This window comes from Myxocyprinus asiaticus, chromosome 5 (genome assembly GCF_019703515.2).
Source record: "Myxocyprinus asiaticus isolate MX2 ecotype Aquarium Trade chromosome 5, UBuf_Myxa_2, whole genome shotgun sequence".
Classification (NCBI taxonomy): domain Eukaryota; kingdom Metazoa; phylum Chordata; class Actinopteri; order Cypriniformes; family Catostomidae; genus Myxocyprinus; species Myxocyprinus asiaticus.
The window spans coordinates 1,213,413-1,234,138 of NC_059348.1; the positions used below are offsets into that span (position 1 = coordinate 1,213,413).

At 43.9% G+C, this 20,726-nt stretch overlaps 1 protein-coding gene across 1 annotated transcript in view; it reads right to left on the minus strand.

Moving 5' to 3' along the window:
* Nucleotides 1–5,034: 5,034 nt before the first annotated feature.
* LOC127440737 (oocyte zinc finger protein XlCOF6-like) overlaps nt 5,035–20,726 on the minus strand; it is a 58,211-nt gene continuing 42,519 nt past the window's right edge. The window contains exons 3-5 of the mRNA XM_051697542.1: nt 10,336–10,714; nt 9,848–10,083; nt 5,035–8,000 (exon numbers count right to left, since the gene is read on the minus strand). Of these exons, the coding sequence (XP_051553502.1) occupies nt 6,127–8,000; nt 9,848–10,004 (2,031 nt within the window). The 5' untranslated portion in view covers nt 10,005–10,083; nt 10,336–10,714 and the 3' untranslated portion in view covers nt 5,035–6,126. The remainder of the gene's footprint in view (nt 8,001–9,847; nt 10,084–10,335; nt 10,715–20,726) is intronic.

Consider the following 20,726-nt stretch of genomic DNA (forward strand, 5'->3'; position numbering starts at 1 on the left):
GAGTAAAACAAAAATACATGAACTTTCTTTTATTCCTTGTGCTCTAAAACTGTTTTATAAGTGACATATATATGGTACTTGATGACTCGACTGCGAGATGTTTGAATGGATTTTAGGTTGTGTTTGCCAATAGAAAAGTTAATTGGTCTTTTATTTTATGTGCATTTAAAATGTTTTATGAATGGTCTAGTTATGATGCATGATTATGTGTTATGTTTGACGCATTTCAGGTTGTGCTGCTAAAAGGAAAAAAGTAACTTTCTGTTCCTTTTTGTTGTTGTTGTGCTGCAATATCCTGCCTTGTCAAACTTTAAATAAAAAAGAAAGAAAGATGTTACCAACATAACCATTTTGCGAATTTCTGAAACGTAGGATGGCAGGGGAAGGGTTATTTATAATCATGAAGAAAGTCATACTGTATCTGAAAAACGTCATGGTTACTGGTGTAACCTCCGTTCCCTGATAGAGGGAACGAGACGTTGGTGTCGATGTAGTGACACTAGGGGTCACTCTTGGGAGCACGAGACACCTCTGGTCTTTGATAAAAGGCCAATGAAAATTGGCGAGTGGTATTTGCATGCCACTCCCCCGGACATACGGGTATAAAAGAGCTGGTATGCAACCACTCATTCAGGTTTTACACTGAGGAGCCGATATAAGGTCCGGCCATTTCAGCGGGTAGTTCAGCGTTGTGGCAGGAGGGACCAACATCTCGTTCCCTCCATCAGGGAACAGAGGTTACACCAGTAACCATGACGTTCCCTATCTGTCACTCATTTGACCCTGGTGTCGATGTAGTGACACTAGGGGTCCCTATACAAAACGCCACAAGGCTGAACTGTGTTACGTGAACTGGCGGTGTGTGGTGGGCAGACTTGCTGTGTGCCTCATAGCGAGCACACCAGGTCGACACGTAACCACCCCCAACACAGTTATGAGTGTCGAACGGCCCTTTTTGGGGATAAGTCGACTACCCAAAGATAGAGACAGGCTTAACCCAGTCGTGGCCTCTTTTCCCCTTCTCTTTTTCCACTCCCTAAAAAAGAAGGGGGATTATCCGACTGGGCCGCCAGGTCTAGTCGGGGGGTGTCCCTCCCAAGGGGAAGACACCGCGGAGACCACACCTCACCCCAAGGGGGGGGGGGGGTATTTAAGTAGAAGAATACGTCACATGGTCTTTCCAACCATGTGGGGAGCCTTCAAGGTAGATCCTGCCCAATGGGGGAAGAGTTACTACAAACATGGAGACTGGGGCAGAGGGGCTCTTCCCAAGGAAGACGCAGTTTGCCAGCAGGGAAACGAACTAGCGAAGGATACAGATCGCATGGGGTTTAGCCTTACAGGGAACCACCACATGCGGAGAACCTACCCCAGAACAGGGCTCTTAGCGCGTGTACTGGGCCGGCAGTGAGTCTCTCCGAAAACTCGACTGCCACAGGGCTCGGAGGAAGTCAACCAGGGAACAAATTTTGTGAACACTACTGGGAATTAATGGTGCAGGTCTTCAGCTCAAAAGGAGGTGGAAGGCGCTATGTGCAAGCGATACACCCGGCCGGCTATCCCGGGCTTATCCGCTTGTGTTGCGTGCCACTACCTGGGACGAAACCGGTTCCACCCGGAGGTTGTAGAACCTTGCAAAGGTGTTGGGTGTTGCCCAGCCCGCTGCTCTGCAAATGTCTGTTAGAGAGGCACCTCTGGCCAGGGCCCAAGAAGCCGCTACACCACGGGTAGAATGGGCTCGTAGCCCTACCGGGGGCGTTATGTTTTGGCCGAGATATGCCATAGTTATGGCGTCAACGAGCCAGTGGGCGATCCTCTGTTTGGAGACAGTGCTTCCTTTCCACTGTGCACCAAAGCAGACAAAGAGCTGCTTAGAGACACTAAAGCTCTGCGTGCAATCCAAATAGATGCGTAAAGCGCGCACCGGACACAGCAACGACAGGGCTGGGTCTGCCTCCTCCTGGGGCAGCGCTTGCAGGTTCACCACCTGGTCCCTAAAAGGGGTGGTGGGAACCTTGGGCACATAGCCCGGTCGGGGTCTCAGGATCACGTGAGAATAACCCGGACCGAACTCCAGGCACGTTTCGCTGACAGAGAACGCTTGCAGGTCACCTACCCTCTTGATGGAAGTGAGCGCAGTCAGGAGGGCAGTCTTCAAGGAGAGTGCCTTAAGCTCGGCTGACTGCAAAGGCTCAAAGGGGGCTCTCTGTAGACCCTGAAGAACTATGGAGAGATCCCATGAGGGAACGAGGGGCGGTCTGGAGGGATTCAGCCTCCTGGTGCCTCTTAGGAACCTGATGATCAGGTCGTGCTTCCCTAAGGACTTACCGTCAACTGCGTCGTGGTGTGCTGCTATAGCAGCAACGTACACCTTCAAGGTGGAAGGGGACAGCCTCCCTTCCAGCCTCTCCTGCACGAAGGAAAGCACTGATCCGACTGCGCATCTCTGGGGGTCTTCGTGTCGGGAAGAACACCACTTAGCGAATAGACGCCACTTAAAGGCATACAGATGCCTCGTAGAGGGGGCCCTAGCCTGAGTGATCGTGTCTACTACCGCGGGTGGTAGACCACTTAGGTCTTCCATGTCCCATCCAGGGACCAGACATGGAGATTCCAGAGGTCTGGGCGTGGGTGCCAGAGGGTGCCCCGTCCCTGAGAAAGAAGGTCCTTCCTCAGAGGAATTCGCCAGGGGGAAGCTGTCACGAGGAGCGTGAGGTCCGAGAACTACGTCTGGGTGGGCCAGTAGGGTGCTACCAGGACGACCTACTCCTTGTCCTCCCTGACCTTGCACAGAGTCTGTGCAAGCAGGCTCACTGGGGGAAATGCAAATTTGCGTAGTCTGGGGGGCCAGCTGTGTGCCAGCGCATCTATGCCGAGGAGAGCCTCAGTGAGGGCGTACCAGCGTGGGCAGTGGGAGGATTCTTGGGAGGCGAACAGGTCCACCTGTGCCCATCCGAATCGACTCCAAATCAGCTGGACCACCTGAGGGTGGAGTCTCCACTCTCCCCTGAGGGAAACCTGCCGTTTCGCTGACAGAGAACACTTGCAGGTCACCTACCCTCTTGATGGAAGTGAGCGCAGTCAGGAGGGCAGTCTTCAAGGAGAGTGCCTTAAGCTCGGCTGACTGCAAAGGCTCAAAGGGGGCTCTCTGTAAACCCTGAAGGACTATGGAGAGATCCCATGAGGGAACGAGGGGCGGTCTGGAGGGATTCAGCCTCCTGGCGCCTCTTAGGAACCTGATGATCAGGTTGTGCTTCCCTAAGGACTTACCGTCAACTGCGTCGTGGTTTTCTGCTATGGCAGCAACGTACACCACCAAGATGCAGACGGGGTGCGGGATCTTGAGCCGCACCAGGGCAGGATGTGCCGGATTGCTTCCATCTGCTGCTTCACCGTCGAGAACTGCTGGGCAAAGTCCTCAACGGTGTCGCCAAATAGGCCCGCCTGGGAAATGGGGGCAGCAAGGAACAGTGTCTTGTCGGCCTCGCCCATCTTGACCAGGTTGAGCCACAGGTGGCGCTCCTGGACCACTAGTGTGGTCATTGTCCGCCTGAGAGACCGCGCCATGACCTTCGTCGCCCGGAGGGCGAGGTCGGTCACCGAGCGCAGTTCCTGCATCAAATCTGGGGCGGAACTACCCTCGTGCAGTTCTTTTAGCGCCTTGGCTTGGTGGACCTGCAGGAGAGCCATGGCGTGCAGGGCAGAGGCGGCTTGTCCAGCAGCACTGTAGGCTTTAGCCATCAGGGACGACGTGAGCCTACAGGGCTTGGATGGGAGCTTAGGGCGTCCATGCCAGGTGGAGGCGCTCTACGGGCATAAGTGCACCGCGAGCGCCTTATCCACCGGGGGAATCACCGTATAGCCCCTGGCTGCCCCGCCGTCGGGGCCGGGCAGTGAAAGGTGCCTCCCACGACTTCGTCAGCTCCTCATGCACTTCCGGGAAGAATGGCACTGGAGCGGGGCGCTGCTGTTTTGAGCGGCGCCGCAAGCCCAGAAACCAATCATCAAGCCGCGAGGGTTCAGGGGAGAGCGGAGGGTTCCACACTAGCCCGACGCTCGCGGCCACCCGGGAAAGCATGTCCGTCATTTCGGCATCAGCCTGTGACTGGGCGATCGTCCCCGAAGCGACGAGCCGGCGAACTCATCCGGAAGCCCGATTGGGGCAGACGAGCGTGCTGGGGAATGGGAGGTCCCCAAATCGCCCCCAGTGCTAGCCGCGATGACCTCATACCCATAGGTAGAAGGACCGAGGCGGGGAGCTTTCTTACGAAAGCAAGCCGCGACCACAACGTTGCCATGGTCATGTTCTCACAGTGAGAACATGAACCATTCACAAACGCTGCCTCCGTGTGGGTCGCGCCCAGACACGAAAGACAGCGATCATGACCATCCGAAGTTGAGAGAAAACGACCGCAACCAGGAATAACACACAATCGGAAAGTCATCTTTAGAAAGACGCGTCTTTAAAAAGACGTCCTGTGTGTGCGCTCTTTTAGAGAAATATACTCTTTTAGAGGGGAAAAATGCTCTTTCAGAAAATATACTCTCTAATTTTTCTGCCGAAGCGCCCAGGGGCGTTCTCTGCAGTGCACCAGTGCAGAGGAGGGAGAAGCCGCTGAAATGCGCCGTCAGATCCAGCAGAGGTGAATGAACAGTGCTATTCAGCTCAATGAGCATGACCGTTCCGCTCCGAAGAAAAAATCTGAATGAGTGGTTGCATACCAGCTCCTTTTATACCCGTATGTCTGGGGAAGTGGCATGTAAATACCACTCACCAATTTTCAAAGACCAGATGTGTCTCTGGCTCCCAAGAGTGACCCCTAGTGTCACTACATCGACACCAACGTCGAGTGAGTGACAGATAGGGAACTATTGAAACTATAACCTAACTATTTTAAAGTGCTATGGAGCAATTCAGCCATTTCAACCAGCTAGAAAGGACTGACATTCTGAACAGCACTGATGAGGGAAAGAGAAAATATTGCCCTGCACCAGAATCAATTACAAGACTTTTTGCATCTACACATCAACACTTTTACTAACATTTATCACAGTAAAAATAATTTTTCATTACAACTGCTTTTAAATGTGTTAAAGCTATTATTTTTTTCATAACAAATAGTTAATTTTTTAAGAAAGTCTAACTACCTACCTACACCTAACACTTTAATGAGGAGCCATCCGTGTTCTATCCTGTAATTACAGCATAACAAATAAAGAACAACTATGGTAAACACAAGGACAAAGTAAATTATGAATAAAGTCAATGTGTAATATTGTAATAAATGTCCTGTTCTAATGATGTTTGAGTTCAGGAAACACACTGTCCTGGTTTGGCTTCAGATATTCCAAAAATCAAAAGTATTCCTTAATCATTAAGAGTCTGATAAAAGGAAAACAATATCTGTTGGATTACGAAGCAAACACTATCATCTTCGAAGCACAGTACCAAATCAGTAGTGTTTTAAGTTAGTTTGATTTTCCACAGCACTTTGAAGTACAAAAAACTCTGTTGATTTCAGAAGTTTCTAGATGCTCAGATGATTAAAAAAAAAAAAATATTCATTACAAACATGAAATGCAACTGAAATATCTTATATTAACTGCAAATATGGAGAAAAAACTGCATCACATGTGATAACGTGTAAGTCAGCCACCACCAAAGGCCATTCTTGACCCAGGAAAAACCCTGCATTGTCATGCTGAAATGTGAACCAACTTTCCATTTTCAACCTCCTGGAAGAGGGCTGCAGGTTCTCCTCAAGATCTGTCTGAACTTTGCACTGTCAATTCTCCTTTCTATCCTGACAAGTGCTCCAGTCCCTGCTGAATCGAAACATCCCCACAACATCATACTGCTACCACCATCCATTACTTTTGAAAGTTGCCAGTGGCCTTTTGGTAGCCTCTCTGATCAGGCTCTTCTTGCCCGGTCATGTGGAGGGATTGCCTGATCTATGCATAGTCTGGGTGGTGCTATAAACCTTCCATTTTTATTTTGGTCTTTACTGTGCATAGAATGATAGACAAAGCTTTTGAAATCTTTTTATGTCCATCTCCTTACCTGTGCCTTTCCACAACATTATCTAGGTAATTCTTTGGGGTAATTCTTATCTGAATTTCATACTATTTACTTAGACCTGAAGCCAGATGATTAACTTTGCACATTGTGGACACTTTTTGTGGACAATGCTTTTTCAAATGAGCACTTAGATATATTAATGCATTGAAACTACTTCCACATGAAGGGCAATGGTATGGCTTCTCTCCAGCATGCACTCTTACATGTATTTCCAGGTTAGAAGACTCTGAGAAACCTTTTCCACAATGTGAACACTTGTAAGGTTTTTCTCCATTATGTATTTTTTGGTTCTTCTGCAAATCACTGGCTCTAGAAAAGGCTTTCCCACACCCAGAGAACACATCAGCTTTCCCAACAGAATGTGTTCTCTGGTGCATTTTGAAATGGTCAAAAAGTAAAAACCTCTTCCCACAAAAAGAACACATGTATGGCCTCTCATTCTTATGAGTACTGAGGTGTCTTTTTAAGTGTGATGCCACAAAAATGTTTTGTCTACACTGCTCAGAGTTAAATGGCTTGTCTTTAGAGTGAACTTGCAGATGAAATTTGAGACTCTGAGAACATCTTAAATACTTTCCACACTGAGGGCATGTGAAAGGCTTCTCTCCAGTATGAATTTTTATGTGACAGTTAAGTTTTCCTTTTTGGGTGAAACTCTTTCCACACTGATGGCATGTGAAAGGCTTCTCTCCAGTGTGAATTCTCGTGTGATCCTCAAGATGTCCTTTTTGGGTAAAACTCTTTCCACACTGAGGGCATCTGAAAGGCTTCTCTCCAATGTGAATTCCTATGTGACCTTCAAGATGTCCTTTTTGTGTGACACTCTGTCCATACTGATGGCATGTGAAAGACTTCTCTCTAGTGTGAATTTTAAGGTGGCGGTTCAGTTCTCCTTGTTCTATGAAACTCTTTCCACACTGATGGCATGTGAAAGGCTTCTCTCCAGTGTGAATTTTAATGTGACGGTTCAATGGTCCTTGTTCTGTGAAACTCTTTCCACAGTGATGGCATGTGAAAGGCTTCTCACCAGTGTGATATTTTATGTGACGCTTGAGTTGTCCTTGATGTCTGAAACTCTTTCCACACTGATGGCATGTGACAGGCTTCTCTCCAGTGTGAATTCTTATGTGATGCTTAAGAACGCCTTGTTGTCTGAAACTCTTTCCACACTGATGGCATGTGAAAGGCTTCTCGCCAGTGTGAATTTTTATGTGACGCTTCAGTTGTCCTTGTTGTGTAAAACTCCTTCCACATTGAGGACAAGTAAAAGGCTTCTCTCCAGTGTGAATTCTTATGTGAATTTGAAGTTGTCCTTGTTGTGCGAATCTCTTTCCACACTGATGGCATGAGAAAGGCTTCTCTCCAGTGTGAATTTTTATGTGACGCTTAAGTTGTCCTGGTTGGTTGAAACTCCTTCCACACTGATGGCACGTGAAAGGCTTCTCTCCAGTATGGATTTTTATGTGAATATAAAGTGTTCCTTTTTGAGTGAAACCTTTGCCACACTGAGGACAAGTAAAAGGTCTCTCTCCAGTGTGAATTCTTATGTGGTCCTTAAGGTTTCGTTGTTCGGTGAAACTCTTTCCACACTGACGGCATGTGAAAGGCTTCTCTCCAGTGTGAATTTTTATGTGATGCTTAAGTTGTCCTTTTTGTGTGAAACCTTTTCCACACTGAGGACAAGTAAAAGGTCTCTCTCCAGTGTGAATTCTGATGTGCTCCTTAAGTTTTATTTGTTCAGTAAAACTCTTTCCACACTGATGGCATATGAAAGAATTTTTGGCTCCTGTTCTAGAAACTCTTTTTCCTGAGGAACTAAAAGATTTTCCTCCAGTTTTGAAATGCCGAAGTTCCTTATACTGATGTTCCTCCTCCATTTCATTCAGTTCTTTACTTTCCTCTTTCACTTCCATTAGGTCTAAATTGAGCAAATTAAAATGCCAAAATTCATCAGTTCAAGAGGGACAGTGCAGAAGATCTAATACGCAAGACCAACTCCTAATGTAATATACAGCTGAAGTCAGAAGTTTACATACACTTAGGTTGAATTCATTAAAACAAATTTTTTAACCACTCCACAGATTTAATATTAGCAAACTATAGTTTTGGCAAGTCATTTAGGACATCTACTTTGTGCATGACATGAGCAATTTTTCCAACAATTGTTTACAGACATATTGTTTCACTTTAAATTGACTATCACAATTCCAGTGGGTCAGAAGTTTACATACATTAAGTTAACTGTGCCTTTAAGCAGCGTGGAAAATTCCAGAAAATGATGTCAAGCCTTCAGACAATTAGCAAATTAGCTTCTGATAGGAGGTGTACTGAACTGGAGGTGTACCTGAGGATGTATTTTAAGGCCTACCATCAAACTCAGTGCCTCTTTGCTTGACATCATGAGAAAATCAAAAGAAATCACCCAAGACCTCAGAAAAAAAATTGGTTCATCCTTGGGAGCCATTTCCAAACACCTGAAGGTACCACGTTCATCTGTTCAAACAATAGTACGCAAGTATAAACACCATGGTACCATGCAGCCATCATACCGCTCAGGAAGGAGATGCATTCTGTCTCCTAGAGATTATTGTAGTTTGGTGCGAAAAGTGCAAATCAATCCCAGAGCAACAGCTAAGGACCTTGTGAAGATGCTGGAGGAAACACGTAGACAAGTATCTATATCCACAGTAAAATGAGTCCTATATCGACATAAACTAAAAAGCTGCTCAGCAAGGAAGAAGCCACTGCTCCAAAACCACCATAAAAAAGCCAGACTACAGTTTGCAAGTGCACATGGGGACAAAGATCTTACTTTTTGGAGAAATGTCCTCTGGTTGATTAACAAAATTGAACTGTTTGGCCATAATCACCATTGTTATGCAAGTAGGTAAAAGGGTGAGGCATGCAAGCCGAAGAACACCATCCCAACCGTGAAGCGTGGGGGTGGCAGCATCATGTTGTGGGGGTGCTTTGCTGCAAGAGGGACTGGTGCACTTCACAAAATAGATGGCATCATGAGGAAGGATAATTATGTGGATATATTGAAGCAACATCTCAAGACATCAGCCAGGAAGTTAAAGCTCAGTCAAAAATGGGTCCAAATGGACAATGACCCCAAGCATACCTCCAAAGTTGTGGCAAAATGGACAACAAAGTCAAGGTATTGGAATGGCCATCACAAAGCCCTGACCTAAATTCAACAGAAAATTTGTGGGCAGAACTGAAAAAGCGTGTGCGAGCAATGAGGCCTACAAACCTGACTCAGTTACACCAGTTTTGTCTGGAGGAATGGGCCAAAATTCAAGCAACCTATTGTGAGAAGCTTGTGGAAGGCTACCCAAAACATTTGACCCAAGTTAAAAATTTAAAGGCAATGATACCAAATTCTAACAAAGTGTATGTAAACTTCTGATCCACTGGGAATCTGATGAAAGAAATAAAAGCTGAAATAAATCATTCTCTCTACTATTATTCTGACATTTCACATTCTTAAAATAAAGTAGTGATCCTAACTGACCTAAGACAGGGAATGTTTTCTACGATTAAATGTCACGAATTGTGAAAAACTGAGTTTAAATGTATTTGGCTAAGGTGTATGTAAACTTCTGACTTCAACTGTAATCCTGCATAATATTGCTCTCTATTCTTGGCTTCTATGTTTTTCACAGCTCTGATGATTTTATAACTAGAGCTAAAAAATTTGTTGAACTGCCTGAAGGTTTAATGTTCCTCAGCAGTCATGAAAAATCAAGAATGTAAACAAACCTCTTTGTTCCTCAATACCTTCATTTTTCACTCTGTATTGCTCTGGGTCACTCATGTCTTCACTCTCTTCTTTAATGAACTCCATCTTTACAGCAGAAGGTTTTCTTACACCAGAAGTGTTTCCTACTTGTCTGAATTTGAGGGAGAGCCTCTTCATTTGTAGGATGATGGTAGTTGCTATACTGAAAGTATGATTGAGTGATATGATTCAATGTGTGGCATTGAGGACTACAGACCTGTGAAAATACAGAAAAATTATGACCAAATGCATATGGTTAAATACATCTGTAACTTGTCACAGTTGATAACGCAGGGGGAAACATTGTTCAAAATCTTAGTTGTTAGGAGTGTTTTCTATGAGTGAATTTACAAACATTTGTTATTTTATTTACATCTGTTACACAAAACTGCAATTGACACGAAAGAGCGAGAACACGCTTAAAGGGATAGTTCACCCAAAAATGAAAATTCTCTCATCATTTACTCACCCTCATGCCATCATCCCAGACTTGTATGACTTTCTATCTTCTGCAGAACACAAAGATTTTTAGAAGAATATCTCAGCTCTGTAAGTTCATACAATGCAAGCGAATGGTGGCCAAAACTTTGAAGCTCCAAAAAACACAAAGTTGGCATAAAAGTAATCCATAAGACTTGAGTGGTTCAATCCATGTCTTTTAAAGTGATACAGTTGGTTTGGGTGAGAAACAGATCAATATTTAAGTCCTTTTTCACTGTTAATCTTCACTTTCAGCCAGCTCTCCTATGGGCGTTCATGTAAGCGTGTTGGCATGCCCATGGAAGAATTGCCGTTTGCAATACAACTGAAAGTGCGGCTCTGTTAGTTTACAACAGAGGACAGGAACGCTGTACAAAAACCAAAGCAGATATTACAATATTACAGTGTGATATCAACCAACAAACCAAAGAGGACAACAAACCATTTTAAAGAAAGATGTCAGAAGACTTCAAAGTAAAAGAGATGTAGGTTTTTTTTTGGGGGGTTTTTTTTAAACACAGCCTTATTTAAACCAGAGTTTTCAGAACAGCCAGTGGAACACAGGGAGACAAAGAGCACTGGATACATGTCTTAAGAGGTTATTGTTCATTGCCTAATTGAATTGGAAGCATTGTTCAAGATCAGACAGAAGGACCGCGTGGCACCATATCTGTATATAAAAGGTTCCCAGACATTTCTGTAAGCCAAACCCCTTTGATCTAAATTAATTACTTTAAGTACCACCTGATATTTTAAGTAACGCTTAGCTTTTGAAATATAATTAATTTTATATCTTTACACATTATTTATTGTTATATTTTAATTAAACTTTATTACATCTATTGTTCTTTTCTTATAATATTTATACATTTTATTTTATATACCATTGGCATGTCTATCCCAATCAGAGATTGCACTACAGTCACAGAAGTAAAATTCACACACACACAGAATAAATGTGAAATTGTCTATTTTTATCTGTCATTTACGTTTTCATTTCCCTGTAAATTTGAAAAACGTTTCTTATTCCATTTGTGTATGTACATTTGATATGCATGATATAGCCAAAATGTATATTTTCAGTGTAAAGTAAGCCAGAGCTGTAGCAACCATTATAACCTGGGGTGAGGGTGGGAACATGTCCCCCTTACTTCTAAGAATATTTTTAGGAAATGAAACATTATATTTATATTTTTAAGGAAATTATACATTAGCATTTATTTTAAGTTTCAGCAGCCTTGCAAGTAAATAGTAGGTAGCTGCCTAAATGACACCTTTAAGACCCATCAGAAGCCTCCGTCAACTGGTTGATTCGGCAGTGAACAGAATCAACACACAAGCGGTTAACGGCACAGGCCAAGGAGGTACAGCCATCACCTACTGCTTTTCAGGACTGCAGGGCAAACAATGTAAGGTTAATGAAGGTGACTTTTAAAGCACGATTGTGTTGTTGATCATGAAATTGTTACGTTATACTGTTTAAAGGAGAGTAGTGTGTAATTTACTTTTGCATTAAAAGTGACATTTGTTCACAGTCAGTTGCATGAGTGTGTGCACTCTCACTCTCTCTCACACACACATACACGCAGCTCGCACAAGGAGAGAGAAAGTGTGTGCTCTCATGCAATCAATGGTGAGAAAATGGCACTGACGCAAGGTTGGTTAAAAGGGAAATTGACATGCTTGGTTTAAGTTGTGTTCTTGATTGTTTTTTTGTTTTTTTTTGTGTTTTTTTTAAATGACAGACAACGTCTTTCAACGTTTAAAAAAACAAAAACAAAAAAAATGGTAAATGACGGAAATAATTTTGTACGCAATCTCTACACTCTCTCATGAACCTCCCGGTGTTCCCTCATGAACCCCCATGGGTTTGCGAACCCCCGTTTGAGAAACCCTACTGTAGAGTATAAAGTTATGTGTAACTTTCAAAATCAAAGCAAATCAAATCACTTTTATTGTCATACAACCATACACCCAAGTGCAATAGTGTGTGAAATTCTTGGGTGCAGTTTTGATCAACATAGCAGTCGTGACAGTGATGAGACATATACCAATCTACAATAAACATCAAATTTACACAACACAATTTAAAATCTAATATACACATAATTAAATAACACAATATACAAATAATAACATACAATGTACATTATACAATACACACAATATATAATACACATTATACAATAAAAAAATAGTATATATAGTATATATAAAATGTACAGTAGGTTGTATTGTACTGTATTAACATTCAGGCTGTCGGCTGATAGTCAGTTGCCAGTGTGTTGTTAAGAGAATATAATTTATGACAGTCCAGTGTGAGATAATAAGATTAATAAAGTGCAGTGCTTAAGTATATTGATCGTGAGAGATCAAGAGTTCAAAAGTCTGATTGCTTGGGGGAAGAAGCTATCATGAAGTCAGCTGGTGCGGGTCCTGATGCTGCGATACTGCCTGCCTGATGGTAGCAGTGAGAACAGCCCATGGCTCGGGTGGCTGGAGTCTCTGATGATCCTCTGAGCTTTTTTCACAATGTAGGGCTTTACTGGTTGTTTAGATCAGTGTTACTATCAGAAATAATTAATAATTATTTCTTTAGTTATTAATTAATATTTAAATTAATTAATTGAATCTAACTCATTAAAACATCATATGGGGCTTATTGATCATTCAAATTCAACAATCATCAAAGATAATTATCAATTATCAAAAATCAAAAATCAATAGAATATTAGTAAGGATTAACATTGACGGGGCACCACCCTGGAATCAGGGACTAATAACCAGACAGTATAACAGTCTCAATATTAGATTGTTTTCTTAGGAAAATCAACATCCGAAGAATATCGATTTTCGGGAAAAAAAAAAAACAATGAATGAAGGCTTGAATCCGAGCACTGACATCCCATCAGCATGACACAGGTGTATGCAAAACAAACCAAAACACTTCTCTTTGTAATATAACAAAGTTTGTTTATGCAGTAATATCAATTAATAATTAATACAATGCAGTCAATAAACTTCCGACTTACAACTACAAACTAAACAGTGATATGATTAGATATGGAAAATAAAATAATCCTATAACACATAAAGTGTGTGTAAGGAAGGACGCGCACAAAATGATGGAAGTGACTCTCGTGGAGAGTATGTCACGCGAGACTTCCGGCCAGGGAATATGGCCGCGAATGTGGGTGGAGAGAAACCAGTCAATGGTAGCTTAGGGACAAAGATGAGCTTTATCACGAAGCTATCTACTAGCCAAAAATGTGTGCCAGAATGTTTGTGAGGGGTCGCGCGTGCGTGTGTGTGGTTAGTACAAGAGAGAGAGAATTAAGTGACGGCCCCAAAGCCGATTTCGCAATCATGGGAGAGAAAGCAGCTGTTAGTTTATCACTCAGAGACACGGTGGACGGCTCGTAAACCGTTCCGTGTTCTTTGATTCTTTAATGGATAAACTCAGTTTGCCGGTCTCACCCGCGATGGCGGAAATGCACAACAGCCCAGTGTGGTTGGACCACAATACAGCAAATCAAATTCGTGATAATTAATATCCTGAGTATTAATAATGAGAGGACTCGGCGGTCCATAAACTGTTCAAGCAAAAACCGTGGTACACAAGAATAACACACTATAATATTCAATCTCTGCCCAGACATAAACCTCTTACTTGAATAGCATGAGGATGCAGAATGTGTGTTCATCCGTCCTTTAACTCAGACTCGGTTCCTCGAGGCTCGGGTGATGACGGGAGGCCGTTTCCTCGCTCTGTCGGCGGACAGTACGGCTGCTGATTCTCAGCGGGCTGGCGGAGAAATCAGCAACGTCGACTTGATTGAAGATGGAAGAGAATCTTTTATCTCTTCACTTCTGCATGCAAATGGATGAAGATGCAGATTGCTCCTTCGGATCCGTTAGAGTGTTTGGTGGAACACAGAGTAATCTCAACTCATCCAGCGAGATGGAGATTGTATGGCCACAGTTTCAAGTCGGACGTTACTTCCTTGTGCCACGAGGCTGCACCTGAGAGCAGCGATGAGCTGCGTATACACACGGCAAGCAAAGTTGCTGGAAGCAAATCCCGGAAGCATTTCAGAGGTATTTCTACTCCTGATGATGTCATGGTTGAGGGACGTTCTGTTGTGTGCCTCATCCAATAGGAGTTGAGAGTTCGATCCTTTAGTGAGCAAGGCTTCATGGGATTTGTAGTCTGTTTTGGACTCCATTTTTTTATTTTGGCGCAATTTTTATCAGTATAATTTATGACTTGGTATGTGGGGGCCTGAGTTAGGTTTTATGACTGTGTTAGGCCTGCCTTTGTCTTCTATCTGAATACGTGAGGCCCAACAACACACTGCCTGGTATATATGTCCTGGAGGGAGGGAAGCTCACCTCCGATGATGTGTCTGACACTTTGCAGGGCTTTGCGGTTGTGGGCGGTGTTATTGCCGTACCAGGCGGAGATGCAGCCAGTCAAGATGTTCTCTACAGTGCTGGTGTAGAACCGTGTGAGGATGTGGTGGTTCATTCCAAACTTCCTCAGCCGTCTCAGGTAGAAGAGGCGCTGATGAGCCTTCTTCACAATGGCCTCAGTGTGGACGGACCATGTGAGTTCCTCAGTGATGTGAACACCCAAGAACTTGAAGCTGCTGACTCTCTCCACTGGTGCTCCATTGATGGTGATGGGGCTGTATTCTCTTTCTCTTCTCCTGAAGACCACCACAAGCTCCTTTGTCTTGCTTATGTTGAGGGAGAGGTTGTGCTCCTCAGACCAGCTTGTCAGAGTGTGCACCTCCTCTCTGTAGGCCGTTTCATCACTGTCAGTGATCAGACCTACCACCGTCGTATCATCAGCAAACTTAATGATGGCATTGGAGCCATGTGTTGCCACACAGTCATGTGTGTACAGGGACTACAGGAGTGGGCTAAGAACACAGCCCTGCGGGGCTCCAGTGTTGAGGGTCAGTGATAAGGAGATGTTACTGCCCATTCTAACCACCTGCCATCTGCTTAACAGAAAGTCCAGGATCCAGCTGCACAGCAAGCTGTTTAAGCCCAGAGCACGGAGTTTCTCATCAAGCTTGGAGGGCATTATGGTGTTGAATGCTGAGCTGTGGTCTACAAACAGCATTCTCACATAAATGTTCCTTTTTTCCAGGTGGGAGAGAGCAGTGTGTATTGTAGATGCAATGGCATCATCAGTGGAGCGGTTGTTGCGGTAAGCAAGTTGCAATGGGTCCAGTGATGGAGGCAGCACAGAGCAGATGTAATCTCTGATTAGTCTCTCAAAGCATTTGCTGATGATGGGGGTCAGAGCAACAGGACGCCAGTCATTTAAGCAAGTAATTTTTGGATTGCTTTGGTACAGGCACAATGGTGGACGTTTTAAAGCATGTGCGGACTACAGACAAAGAGAGGGAAAGGTTGAAAATGTCCGTAAAAACACCAGCCAGTTGGTTCGCGCACACTCTCATGACGCGGCCTGGAATGCCGTCTGGACCCACGGCTTTACGGATATTCACCCGTCGGAAGGATCGGGTTACATCCACTACAGAGATGGAGAGTGAACTAACCTCTGTAGGTTCGGCCGTGAGAGCTTTCTCTGGGAGGGCTGTGTTATTTCCCTCGAACCGTGCATAAAAAGTATTTAGCTCATCCGGGAGAGAGGCAGCGGTGTTCACGGCGGAGTTTTTATTCCCTTTAAAGTCCATGATGATATTAATTCCCTGCCACATGCTTCTAGAGTTGGTGGTGTTAAACTGTCTTAAACAATCTTGTTCCTGTACTGGCGTTCCTGTACTGGCTTGTTTATGCTCCTCCGCGTTCCCGGAATTAAAAGCAGAGGTCCGCGCATTAAGTGCTGCCTGAACATCACTATTAATCCAAGGTTTCTGGTTTGGGTAGATCCGTATTGTTTTGGACGGAACAACATCCTCTAAGCACTCTGATGAAACACGTTACGCTATCAGCGTAAACCTCAATGTCGTCATCAGAGGTGGACCGGAACATCTCCCAATCCGCGTGATCAAAACAGTCTTATAGCATAGAGTCTGACTGGTCTGACCAACACTGGATGTTCTGAGGGTGGGTGCTACCTGTTTCAGTTTCTGCCTGTAAGCAGGCAGAAGCAGAATGGAAGAGTGGTCCAATTTGCCAAATGGTGGGCAGGGGAGGGATTTGTAGCCATCCTGGAAGGGAGTGTAGCAATGGTCCAAAACCCGGTCCCCTCATGTGTTAAAACTGATGTGTTGGTGGTATTTTGTTGCAACTGATTTAAAATTCAAAATCAACTGGCATCCTCACAGAAAAAAAAGAGTGTCCATATCTGAGGAGTGGGTGTACTTTAAGATTCAGTCCTCAAAAGCAAACAGATCAACATCTCTGGCCTCTGAGGAACAAGACGACATGAGACATCCAGGGCACACGAAATAGCCCAGGAGCTCACTGAAAAGGGTGGACAGGATTTACTTGGAAATTTGGTGAGAACTGTGTCAGAGACTGTGTTGGCTGAGACAGATGCTGTATTCAGAAAAGCATACTATCTTGCGAAGATGAACTGACCTTTCACTGACCATGACAATCTCATTGAGCTTCAGGAAAACAATGGTGTCAACATGGGCACTAGTCTGCATTCAAGGTACAGTTCCACAAAAAGTTTGGAACACATAGCAAAAGAGATGCAGAAAAAAATAGTTCACAGTATTGTCATCTTCAAGCAAGTTGTCTGTTCTCATTGATGAGGCTACATCTCTCAGCCACAAATCTGCCATGATTGTCAACGTGAAAGCCTCAGTAGATGGAGCTACTCCTGAATTTGTGTTCCTGGAGCTGGTAGAGCTGGAGAGCCAAAGGGCAGAGGATATAGAAGAAGCTCTACTTAACTGTTTGGACACTGCAGGCTTCAGTGAAGAGTGGCTTCAAAAGAACTGGGTCTCATTTGTTTCTTATAGAGACACCAGGCTGACTGCAATGTACCCTAACCTCTTCACATGGCACTGCATGAACCACTAATTGGAACTGGCCTTATCTGATGCTGTGGATGAGGTTCAGGCAGTCAACCACTTCAAAGCGTTCATGGAGAAGATCCACAATCTCTACAGTCAGTCTAATAAAAATTCACGGTAGCTTCTGGAAGCAGCGCAAGATGTGGGCTCACAAGTCCTGAAAATTGGCAGAGTTTTAAGTATGCGATGGGTGGCCAACAGCTTCCGTTCTGTAAAGGCTGTGTGGAGGTCACATGAAGCACTCAACAGACACTTTAAAAATGCTGCGGGAGACCAAACAAGAAACATCAAAGAGAGACAAACTTAGAGGCCTGGCATGTCATATGCAAAGCAAGGAATTCCTGTGTGACCTTGGACTCATGTACGATGCACTGTCTGAACTTGCAAACCTGTCTCAGCAACTCCAGGCCCATTCAATCACTCTCTTGAGAACAGACCAGCTTCTGAAGCGCACCATCAGAGTGCTGGCATCATTCAAAGACACCCCAGGAAATCAGAGGAGGCACTGACAGCACAGGCTTTGGGACATTTTGGATCAGTTCCCCTGGAGTCAAATGCAAAGCTCACACCAATCAATGCAAAGCACTTCCTACAAAGTCTGATCAACAACATGGAGAAGCGCCTCTCATTTGAAGGTGAAATGCTTCATGATCTCAGCATTCTGGATACAGGCAACTGGCCATCAACACCTGGAATACAGCATGGTGAGGCACAAATGAAAGGACTGTGAAGGCGGTTCAATCTTTGTGAAGAGCAAGCAGTTAATTGTCTGAGAGATTTCCTTGAGCACCCAGACAGTGAGCCTGAATGCCTAAAACCACTCATACGATGCATGCAGACCATCCCTTGCAGCACTGCCGAGTGTGAAAGGGGCTTCAGTCTCATGAACAATGTATGCACGGACAAAAGATCTACAGTGTTGTTGTCCAATGTAAGTAATTTGATGATGATCAGCATCAATGGGCCCCCTGTAAGACTTTTTGAACCAAGGAAGTACGTTACAACATGGTTGAGAAGCCAGCGCTCTGCCACGCAAGCAAGGAGGCAATGCACACCTCAGATGCCCGAGTACAAACATATTTGGAAAGCTTTGTAGACTACCAGACTACCAGGCTACCTCCCCTTCTTACCCCACCCCAAGGACACAGGAGCTTGGCTGACTGTAAGTGTTCCATTCTTTTTCCAGGGCCTGTGGACTAACACAGTGAACCCAGTATGTATACTTTGACAATGTTAAGTGCCTTTTCAGCCTTCATTTATTGAGGTGAATCTGTTAATTAACCTTGTTTGTTTTTTCTTATTTGAAGCTTATTTGTCTTGTAGCAGTTCCTGGATGCTTTCTCATGCATTTAAGCTGATACAGTACATAGCCTAAGTTTGACAATGGTTTTGGAAGATAAGTGTGCTTGAGAAGATGTGGACCACTTTTTGTGTCCTCATAATTCAGTTCATAATATTCTGAACGAGAATGAGTGTTGGTGAAAGAACTGCACAAATGTTCATTGTTAATACTGCTACTGATAAGCCTCAGTTTTCCATTATTTTTAATAATAAATTAATGCTCCAGGGACCATATTCATATAACATCTAAGGCTAAATGTAGCTCTTAACTGGCTGAGTTAGATGGTGATTAACACTAAACAGTAGAAAATCAGTCCAGTCTCCCCAGCTGTAAATGTCATTGGCTGTTAAAGTCTTGTGTTGCTTATAATAAATTGACATGTTGATAACACATAAGCAGTCTTTCAAAATGCTCTCAATTATATGTAGATGCATACTGCATACTGCAATGCATTAGTGAGTGTGGTGGTGCTTATGGGGTGTCGCTCTGGGACAAGTGAGTATGAGGCTGGGAGGGAAAAATTACAGTATACTCACTACAAAAAAACTAAACTACACCACTGCTGTACACCAACTTATTCATGCGATTATCTAATCAGCCAATCATGTGGCAGCAGTGAAATGCATAAAATCATGCAGATACGGATCAGGAGCTTCAGTTAAAGTTCACATCAACCATCCGAACAGGAAAAATTATGATTTCAGTGATTTCGACCATGGCATGATTTTTGGTGTGAGACGGGCTGGTTTGAGTATTTCTATAACTACTGATCCTGGATTTTCACACACAAAAGTCCTACAAACGGTCCAAAAAACAAAAAGCATCCAGTGAACTGCAGTTCTGCGAACGGAAATGCCTTTTTTGATGAGAGAGGTCAACGAAGAATGGCCAGACTGGTTCCAGGTGACAGAAAGACTACGGTAAATCAAATAACTACTTTGTACAATTGTAGTGAGTAGAATACAGCCTCAGCTTTCTGTTCTTGGCTGACAGATGTAGAACACGACGTAGTCTTCTGCTGTTGTAGCCCAGCCGCCTCAAGGTTTGACATGTTGTGCATTCTGGGATGCTATTCTGCACACTACAATTGTACAGTGGGGTTATCCGAGTTACCGTAGCCTTTCTGTCAGCTCTGGTCATTCTCTGTTGACCTCTCTCATCAACAAGGCATTTCCATCCACAGAACTGCCGCTCACTGGATGTTTTTGGTTTTTGGCACCATTCTGAATAAATTCTAGAGACTGTTGTGTGTGAAAATCCCAGGAGATCAGCAGTTATAGAAATACTTAAACCAGCCCATCTGGCACCAAAAATCATGCCACGGTCCAAATCACTGCGATATCGGATGAATAAGTAGGTGTACAGGTGTTCCTAATAAAGTGGTTGGTGAGTGTATATCACTGATTGTTTTGGATAAATGCTTTATTAAAGCTTTTACTTACTAAATTATTACACTGTTTATTTGTATTGTTATAATTTCTAAATAAAATTCCTCAGGGAGCTGGCTTCTATCTCTTTGTTTGCACGCCTTTGCATCCACGCAGGTCCAGGAGCAGAGTGGGGAGGGTAACAGCCGAATTAAATGCACCACCGGACCCGCACTCCCGGAAGCCTGCCGTGAATTAAATGTGACACCGTGGATAACAGCATGCGTTATAGATGACAGGCTAAGATGCCAGGCCACCCTTCCCCTCAAAAATATGCTGCTGCTAGCTTCCCCTTTATATTGGACAGTATCCCCTAAAGACACTTTATTTCCCTTTTGAACAATTAATGTGAATTATTATTTAAAATAAAGCCTCTCCAAGGCCTGACACTTTATGTCAAGTTTGTCCTCTTTCTTGTTCTCGTCTTTGCCAAAAAATTATTTGATAGAAGAGAGTGCAGAGCGTATCTCCAGAAGCTATTTGATAGGTCTGAGTGAGAAACAGATCAATATGCAAGTCAATTTTTACTACAAATTCTATTCCCTGCTCAGTCAGCTTCCACGTTACTTGTGTTTTTGGTGATTCACATTCTTCATTCATACGCCTC